Raw genomic sequence first — 9873 nt, 5'->3', positions numbered from 1 at the left:
GGTCTTTATTGAGTTAATGCATATATATATATATATATATATATATATATATATATATATATATATATATATATATATATATATATATATATATATATAAGTACATGAAATCAGTATACTGGGTTAAAATATGTCTATTTTAATGTGTATGAAAGGACAAAAATCTTATTTAGACTCAGACGTTTTGTGTTGTGTTAAGCACTGCACTTATGTAATTATTAAGTTGTTAAGCAATATGCTATTAATTCACAGGTTTTTTATACTTTTTAATAGTGAAATGTGGGGATTTATTTATTTTTCCAGTTTTTGCAACAGTTACTTGACATTTCTTTGGTTTGGGGCTGTTGGAGTAAAAGAATGTTAAGATGTCAAACTGGGTTTTATTTGGTTTATAACAACATTATAGAATCAATTTCAAATCCTTGAATTGAAAGGATGCTCAATAACCAAAATAATTGCTAGTTTTCTTCAAGCCCGCCAGTATTTAAATCTCATTTGAACAAGAAAGCCCACTTACTGGAGGCGTCTTTATCTCTCAACTTTTTTGCACAAAACCAAGGTTGAGTTTTACAGAATGTTGATTGTTGAGAGAACACCTGGAGAATATATTGTAGTGCCAAGTCTTGTCACATTTGACTACTTTTATTTGAATTTACCTTGCCGATGTATTTCGACATTATAGTGTACCTGAAAGCGTGTTCACTGCTAATCAGCAAATGCCCACAGAACAAAAGAGCTGATTACGCAGACGCAGTTTCAGGTGAGACGCACGGTTCATTTCCACGTCAACAGAACTGCAGAGTCGTTAATCTCGTCACACCTACCTGGGTTTGTGCTCATTTAAATGTCGGGAGCTCATTCAGCAAAGCAGACAAGACAATGAACCAAACTTCACTCCAATCTTTATGAGGCAGCTTGCTCAGAAAAACAATCCCTTTACCTAGTCTACACACACGAATACACGGGACAGTCTGTGCCATTACAGATGCAGTTCCAAATCATTGAAGGACACAAATGAGGCAACTTTTGGTTTGTCAATAAACACATGAAAGAAATTAAAGTCCACAGGTTGATCACGTTTAACGTTTTGGGAGCGCTATGGTGTGTCTGTTCAGGGGCACATCGTTGTTTCTTTTTTCAGGTCAGCGCTTACCCTCCAAGGAAAGGTAGGATTGTGCAACCAGCCTCTTAATGCATTGGTATTTAAATGAAGGTGTGCATGGAACAAAGTAGTGTGAACCTCTGCTCTGCAGCACAAACCCCAAAGAATAGAGCTCAACAGTCGCAGACCACAAGGCTGAAAATGTCACCACCGGCTTTCCCTTTATTGTTGAAAAATATTTGAATAAAAAGCAGGCCGGGTTTCATCTCTAAACATAATAAATATCCTAAATCCAGCGATATGTACTCGTTTAGTTGAAGGAGGGAAAAAAAACGGAGAACTGCAAATGGCAAACCAGAAAAACACAAGGAAGACAATTTGTTTCAAAAAAAAGAAAAGCACATCTGAGATGGTTGTCTTGTCTGAATATTGCGTAAATTTCATCAAGGAAGTAAATACAACACAATTAATATTACCAGCGTCCTCAAAGATGAGAAGTTTTACTGAACAAAGCAGTTAAGCCGAACGTCCGGTTTACAACACGCAAGAAAAGACTTGTTCAGCTCAGCGAGACTCTAGAAGGAGCGTCTTCGTTGTCGTTACTTGTCCAACACTTTAAAACAGGAGGATGCTGCATTGCTACCTAATATTTACATTTAAAAAGGAGCCAAACGCCGCCCGAATCAAGTTCCATTTGACGACCAAAGGGGGAGTGAAATGCAAAAAAAGGAAGGCAGTTAAAACAGGAGGCGTTTAACACCCCCCCCCAAAGAAAAAACCATGGCTAGAAGACAAAAGGATGTCAACAGCATGCATCACAGAATGAAATGCTACCACATGACCTGGAGGCCATGTTGCCCTGAAAAGGGCCCAAATCTGACGCTTTAATCTGGTTAAAGGAGTGAGTTAACACACTTGTGCACATGTTCTTTTTTTAATAACAAAGGAACACCACCAGTGAAAAGTCAATGTAACCTCAACAGGTTTTTATTTGTTGTAATAAAATCAAATAACTACTGAGCAGTATTTGCACCCCATGAGTCTTGCAGACCTTTCACATGATGAAACTGTCGATAGTCCCGCTGCTTGAATTGATCAGATGAATCAACTTATTCTTCTTTAGTCACAGAGTCCTAGAGAGGAACCCAGTTTCTGTGCAGTAAAATGGGGGGGGGGGGGGGAACTGGCAAACTTGCACTGATCCTGAATTGAGGAGGGGGGGGGGGGTTGTAGGAGATTCCAGGTGTGTCTGGGGGGGGGGGGGGGGGGGGCACTGGATCTGGGGCCGGGGCCGTATGCGGTCATGTTAACGCTCAGATGGCTGATCACATGATGTAGACCTTCTCAGCCTGAGAGAAGTTGAAGACTTCTTTGGTTCGGGGACACACCACTTTGTCATCTTGGCGGATGGACAGAAGGGACTGGAAGAGACAATAAGCAGCAGGTGAGAAATAAAGACGGAATAAGGCAAAACGAGCTTATGCTCAGGATGCTGATGGATACTCACATTGTAGCCGTAGACATATCCATTAGGCAGCATCATAGGGGGGTTGTTTTCATTCATGACCTCCCCAGAGATCTTGCAGACTAGCCTGGAGTTGGCGCAGTGGGCCATGGGTAGCGGTTGGGCCAACTTGTTGAGGGATTTACTGCACACGGGGCAGTCCGGGTTCTTCGAGGTTCCATCCTCCTTGTAGCACTGACTGGACGAGGCATGGAGGTCAAGGAAAATAAGTGAAATCACCTCTCAGTGTGATGTTATTATCGGTCTCACAGCATCAGTTGAAAGAATTATCCACTCACCGAGGTAGTTTTGTAGTTTAGTTAGTAATAAATCTACAAAAACTACCCTGGCTGAGGAGATAAAGGCGTATTGTTTTTGTAATTCGGATGAGGTAGGATACGGCGTCTTGATGGCGGACAGACCGGCCTGGAGGGTGATGGTGAACACCGAGTTGTTCCCCAGCTGGTGCAGTCGGTAGTTGTCGTATCGGAACTGCTGGATCAGCATCTTCCAGCGGGCCGGATCCAAAAGATCCTGATGACCCAGAAAGAACGAGAGAGAGAGCTTTATATTCTGGTGAGCAAGATTAAGAATAAGGCCCCCTGGTGGCCGTTCGGTTGCTGCACCGCTGCCTCTGCTCGGCCTCCATCAACTTCCACACTGAGAGGATTTCACTGCCCTGTTATTATTAACAGGAACAAAGTTGATGCCAGTTGTGTGTCTGACTCATCGATACATTGATGTTGTCGAGTGTAAACCGAGCAGCATTTAATGTCTCAACCCGTGTAGCCATTGAGAAGAACCACTGAGGGTGAACGACGCGCCTCAGCCTTGTCATCGATGACATCACCATCCAATAAAACACGTGGGTAAAAGGGGGCGTGACCAAATCAAATCAGTTGTAGGTCTCACCTTGTATGGAGAGATGTGTGTGTCTGATGGGAAGGCCAGCATGCCCATCACCTGCCGAACCTCATCCAGCTGTCCACCCTCCGCCTGGCTGAAATGCTTCCGTGCATGCCTGAGACGCAGACACACACGGTTAGGGTTCTATGTACATGCTACATGTTGTTTGTTGTTTGTTCTACTGGCTTGAATAATGGGTCAGAAGAAGCCAAACGTTGCAACTAAGCGTAAGTGAGGTAAAAGAGTACCTGACTGCATCCATGCGTTTGTTTTGTCTGATCAGCTCGATGAACTCCTGGATTCTCAGGCTGAACTCGAGACAACTCTGCCAAGGAAAGAGTCAGACGCCGCTAATAAGTCCAAACCACTCACATGCTGCCAACTCCTCGTAGTTTTCATGAACCTTTGGTGCACATCTGCAAAAAACTAATCCCTCTTCCATAAAACTCCAGCTCCTATTGTTTAGAAACATGCAATGTTTAATACGCAGTAGGAATTAGTCCCTTTACTTCTGCTTTTATGGTGAGCTCGACTAACTTCAGTCTGCATGTCTTCATGTACTTTTCTTAAGTCGTGAGGTAAAAACTGTCACGTGTAAATGAGCTACCTTCATCTTGCGCAGGCGGGATTTATTGTCATGGCACCAGGCCAAGCAAGTGGCTGTCTCCTGCCTCTCCAGAGACTCCTCCACCTCCTTCGCTGTGAGAAACATCTCAATGTTCACCAGGTCCTAAAAACACACAAGAGTGGATGTGTTGATAGAGAAGGAGGGCATCAGAAGAACAAACAAACAAACTCGACAACTTTAACAGCCTCAGTGAGTCTTTAAGTTTGTTCCAATGCGCTTAAAATAAAAAAGGCTAAACTTTGAGATAAAATAGATTCTGGACACACAATCACCTCTATGCCGCTCTGTCTGGCCAGTTTGACAGCTGTGTTGTAATAGCCGCAGCGCAGCAGATGCTCCACCATCATTCGGTCCATGCGCTTCTTCTTCCACAGGTTGACGGAGGCCGGCTGGTCGCTGCTGTGCTCCTTCAAGTGCTCGATGCGGCGCTTGCACAACTTGGCGCTCTCGTCTTCGGCTTGTATGGACTCTGCAGCCTGCAGGTAGGCAGATAATAAATGACATTGCGTTGTTCTGAGGCCCCTCCCAGTTTTTACTTTTGGATTTGTTACACACCCCCCCAACATGCTACCAGTGTGGCGCAGCCTTCAGCACCCGTAAGGGGGGCGGTGATGGCAAAGTACCAACCGAACAACATGTTGCCACAAAGGAATAACAAGGGCAGAAGTGTGCTTTGATCCCTGGTTTAATGGATGGAGTACGGCCAGGCCGCATTCCAGCGACGACAAACACAATCAACATAAAGGAAAACCACCGCCACAACTATGTGCTTTTGTCTACAGCGGGAGGGAGCTCTAGTACAGCTGTTGAACCCGCTGGTAAAGTGCAGCATCAACAGAGAGACGTGATTGTTACACCTTTCACGTACACAGCAGCACTCGCTTCCTTATACCAACTTTGTTTGATTTATTCAGTCAATCACGAGGCTCAGAGCAGCTCACGGAAGAAAGCAATAATGGAGGCAGCATGCCATCTATGAAACGTGTCAATTAGATAGAAATTAGAAACACAAAACAAGCAGCAACGCAGAGTCAGAAGGAAAAGTACTTGGACTAAACTGTGCATGTGTAGACTGATGCAAATACCTAAACACATGATTCAATTCAACATTAATGATTTTGTTACATTTATTCCACTTTAGTGTGCAGAGCCCATTCCTAAAGAAGCTTCATTGTGGCAAAGATTTAGGCAGTCTATAAACAATAAAATGAATAAAGTCACCAGGGATGTTTTTTGTTTTTGCATGGCTTTTAGTGGACTACAAATTTATTTGCATACATACATTAAAAGGCTTCTTGAGAGTCAATAGACAGGGACGAGGGGTGTGTGTGTGTGTGTGTGTGTGTGTGTGTGTGTGTGTGTGTGTGTGTGTGTGCCTCCGTCCCCCACCTTCCTCTTCAGGGCGCTGAGTTTCTCCACCACGCCGTCCAGCAGGGACACCACGGAGTCGACCACCGGGAAGCTGCTCAGCGTCTTCTCCAGCTCGGCTACGACCATGGTCACGTGACTCGTCTCCCGGTCGATGTTCTTCTGAGCCGCCCTGAACCGTTTGTTCAGAGTCTCGTACGGCACCTGCAACGACAACACCGTGGGCTTATGGTTTGTATATTTGGAAACAGGGAGATGGTTCTATAATGAAGGTGTGTATTCTGCCAGTGTTTAGGTTATGCTGTAGGAATTGAAATAGTTATATCACGTCTGTCTAGGAAAAAAAGAGGTACAATGGAGCACAAACTAGGAATAACCAATCGAAATCATTACTGATAAGCTTTTGAAAAGACTCTTTCAAAGAAATGTCAGCGGCAGACCTCATCATCAGCTACGGGAACCTGTGAACTGAGTCTTCTTTGATGACATTTATGCAAAGTGAAAACAAATGGAAGCAGGAAGCAGATCACTTTTCTCGCTCTAATTCCTGCTGCTGGTAAGCAGATCATCAAAGTGACATCTACTAAAAGAGAATACCTCACCTTGATCACAGTGAGGGCAGAAATCCAACAATAACTAAAGACTTCTCTCTGATCAAAGCAATGCTTTCCCCTGCAGTCACAACACGAGGTGACTTTGCAGATACCTGTGAACCGCATTCATGGAACTGTTGTGATTCCCTAACTGAGATATTACATGAAGAGGGAAAAAAAAAACGCAGACAAAAGGAGCGCTTTGATCCATAAGGATTTTTTTCTTTCAAGTTGGAGCCAAGTTAATTTCACAGGTCACTAACGGAGAAAAGGAAAACTATGCAGACGTGCCCTGTGTTCAGATATTAACTATTAACCACAGGACAGCTTAGTGTGCGCCAGTAACTGTTCTTCGGCGTCCAGTCGGAGAAAACAAGGGTCCCATTCTGCTCAGGAATGTGTGAGAGGGAAAAGATGAAGAAGGGATCGACTTTTCGTCCATCTCCAGAGTTCATGCACCTCCAGGTGTATGCAGGCAAACAAGAAACTAGACCACCGAGATGATCTCAACTTCTTTTGTTAAAAGTAACTGTATTTGACCAAAAAAAAATGATACCAGTTTGTGTATATTGGAAGAAACACGTTATTTCTCACGTATTACATTGATGGATAATCCCAAAACAGGCATTTGAACCTCGTTCATTTCTCTTTTCCATGCAACCACCTCTTACTGTCGTGTCAGGTTCTGAATATGATGTCATGGACAGGTTTCAGACAGCTATTACAGCGGCTGGTATGACGCGGTGCGAGAGGTAGTCGGTCTTGCTTTGCAGTGCACAATATGCAATTATGAGAATCAGAACAATTCAAATAATTTAGTGGCTTGGGTGGTCTTAGCAGGTCTGAAAGACAAACCTTTAATACACACACATTGTAACAGTGTGTCATTTCACCAGCATTTACAGCTTTCAGCAGTTGTTGCAAGGCCTTTACATTGATGCACATAAATGAGGTAACATATCATCTGTACATAACAAGGTGCACCTTGCTTTGGTCCAACTGAAAATATCCTAAAATATAAAATAGATATGCACATAACATCCAACATGAAGTAAATGGTGATTTCTGTGTCTCAGGGAACGCTGTGATTTTATTATTCTGCTCACTATCTAAATTGAATCAACACTGATGATGAAAGCTCCCATTTCATACCAATTATAACCATCATTCCTGCCTTAAAATGGTGCCCATCACCCTTACTGCAGCATCCAGGCAGAGACAGACAGACACGCTTCTCTTCTTCCTCCTCCTCCTCCTCCTCCTCACCGATGGACGCCACGCTGCCATCCACGCGGCACATTCATCACGGCAGCAGCACGCAATTAATCACCACACCGGGGGGAGGGGGTAAAACACACCTATCAATGCGTTGCTACTCACGAACGGTGCGTTCACGCAGCTGGCCGGCTAGCGGCGGTGTCGCAGTAACGTGGCGTGGGACGGAGGGACGGTGCGTGTGCGCGTGGGCGTGGGGGGTGGGGGGCGCGCCGGGATTCCACTCGCTGGCCATTTTGAAGTGCAATGTGATGACACTGCGCTAACTCGCAGGACTGACACCCCGCCCCCCCCCCCCCCTCCCCGACCCACGTGATCTCTACCAGTCCGTCAACCAGCCAGCTTGAATTAACAGGCTCGACGGTGCGTTACCTGGAGGCTACTGGGAGAACTACCGCAGGTTTCACCTCAGCGCAGCTGGCTAGCGGGCCACCGGCCAGCCGCTTCTTAGACGCCGCGGTGGGTTAAAGAAAGGGCGATAAACCACGCCGTGACGCGTTCCGTCAGTGGCGTTTCATAACCCGTCCACCTACCGATCGGTTGGGTGCCTAGCCGAGCATAGCGGTTAAACCGGCTCACTGAAGCCACATCACGACATATAAATCACGTCAACGGACCGCACACTTTGTGCGAACGGCTCCGAGGCCTTCGACTGACTTGACATCCATAATACGTAACTACCAGGGAGGCATTCAACCAGCTAACTATCCACCGGCTGTTTGCTTTAACCATAATGTCTCATCTTTAACATCGCTTATCAAACACTGGCGGTTAGTGGACGCTGCTACCTGGCTAAGCTGGCCCTGCTAACGTTAGCCTCCCTGTCAAGCTCGCTGCTCTCGCTGTCAAATTAACTTAACAATCCCCATCTTACAAGTAACGTTAAATGCATCGCGCATTGTGGGCAGAGTGTAATCATTGGGAGATCAACGTAGACGCGTTTCAGTTGTAGTTTACCTTCAGGGTGGGATATTCTTGGACTTTGAGAGCCATCGACAGTTGGGATGCTGTCTCTTGCACCGCCATCTTGGTTTTTCTGGCGTTCTTGTGGTTGTTTGTGTTTTTTTTTGGGTGCGCTCAGAATGGCCTCAGCGCTCTCTACCGCCCCCTGGCGCCGCGGTGTCACCACTGAGCACGTGGCTCAGTGCGCGCCCACGTTTCACCACCACGTCCATAGACAGATATACGTATCAAAAATTTACCCGCACACTCATTTCTATTCAGCATTTTGTTTGTTTCCGTTATTTGTTTTAGTCTTTTTATATAAAGGTCCAGTTGGTCCACTAAGCAAAGCCCAGACGGTAAAATAGTTCTGTAATTGAACCAAAGACTGCAGTAAGAAAGTAACAAATGAATTGTCTCCCTTTGTACCACAAGCAGTGATCTGTGTCAATAACTTCAGTTGAAGGGGACTTCCTTTTAAGACTTTTAATTCCTGTTTGGCTTATTTTAGACATGCTGACAGTCCTTATTGGAAATGACAAAAGAGATATTGGAACTCAAATATCTTAGTGGGCCAGGGGTCACAGTAATGGGGACGAGGAAATGGTTCCTTTCAAAGAACCCTGACTCCAATCTGGGATGTATTTCAACACACCTGTAACAATTTGGGATTCTAGTTTTCTAGCCCATCATCTATAGTAGCATCTTCCCATTAGACAGAAACTTTTATTGTTAAAACATTTATATATTTGAAGTACATGTTACAGTTAAGTAGTACAATCATTACCATCCACGTGTCTTTTTTTGTCCTAGTGAGAGACGATGGGAACAAATTGCCATTGGCTGCGGTCCAGAGCTGCTGCGTGCTGATTGGCTGGCACATGCTCTAATGGCCTACAATTGGCCCACTATCTAATGCATGCCCCCCCCCCCCCCCCCCCCCGCCCGGTTTAGGAACAAAGTGGAACAGTGGACACAGAGAGAAAGGTGAAGCAAGGTTTGTGATGTATTTTGGTCCTATATCGTGTGTGTGTGTGCGTGTGTGTCAGTGGCTCTGCTATGTGTATTTCCCACACAGCGGTGGTTGACTTTTGGTGAAAGGCATTGAATCTAGAAAGAAGCGATTCGTCTTTACTGGACTGAAAGCAAAACACACTTCGATGTGTCTAATTCTATTTTCAATGAAGCCAAACTCTGTTGTGGAAATGTCACATCTTATCACACATTTTGTAGTTATTTTGTTATTGAAGTGTTCAAAGTAAAAACTCTTTATTCACATGAGCTCAAGCGATTAGTAGAGTTCTTCCTTATTTGCTTTTGCTTTTTTTATCGCATCCTCGTTGTTTTCCGCCTCTTTTCTGACATGTTCCTCCAGTCGTCTCTTTTGTTTCTGTCCTAAACACATCCTCGTCTTCAGGACACGGATCAGCACCGTCCGTCTGCCCGTCTCCTCCTCTAGATCAGAGAGTTGCTCCAGTATCTGCTCTGAGTGGAACCTCTGTGTGTGTGTGTGTGTGTGTCATCATGCATGTTGTGTGTGTGTCATCGTGCATGT

The 9873-nt window shown here is 44.9% G+C and overlaps 1 protein-coding gene across 1 annotated transcript; it reads right to left on the bottom strand.

Moving 5' to 3' along the window:
• Window positions 1-885: 885 nt before the first annotated feature.
• Window positions 886-8460, bottom strand: maea (macrophage erythroblast attacher, E3 ubiquitin ligase). The gene is made up of 9 exons (XM_037460803.2): window positions 8334-8460; window positions 5530-5712; window positions 4413-4616; window positions 4120-4242; window positions 3761-3837; window positions 3519-3627; window positions 3007-3140; window positions 2610-2805; window positions 886-2523 (listed from the first exon to the last, which is right to left on the bottom strand). Exons 1-9 carry the CDS (start codon window positions 8400-8402, stop codon window positions 2428-2430), a joined length of 1191 nt encoding a protein of 396 aa, XP_037316700.1. The 5' UTR covers window positions 8403-8460; the 3' UTR covers window positions 886-2427.
• Window positions 8461-9873: the final 1413 nt, after the last annotated feature.

The sequence above is a fragment of the Pungitius pungitius genome, chromosome 2 (genome assembly GCF_949316345.1).
Source record: "Pungitius pungitius chromosome 2, fPunPun2.1, whole genome shotgun sequence".
NCBI classification, from domain to species: domain Eukaryota; kingdom Metazoa; phylum Chordata; class Actinopteri; order Perciformes; family Gasterosteidae; genus Pungitius; species Pungitius pungitius.
The sequence above is the reverse complement of the archived record's forward strand: the minus strand, read 5'-3'. Positions and strand labels throughout refer to the sequence as shown.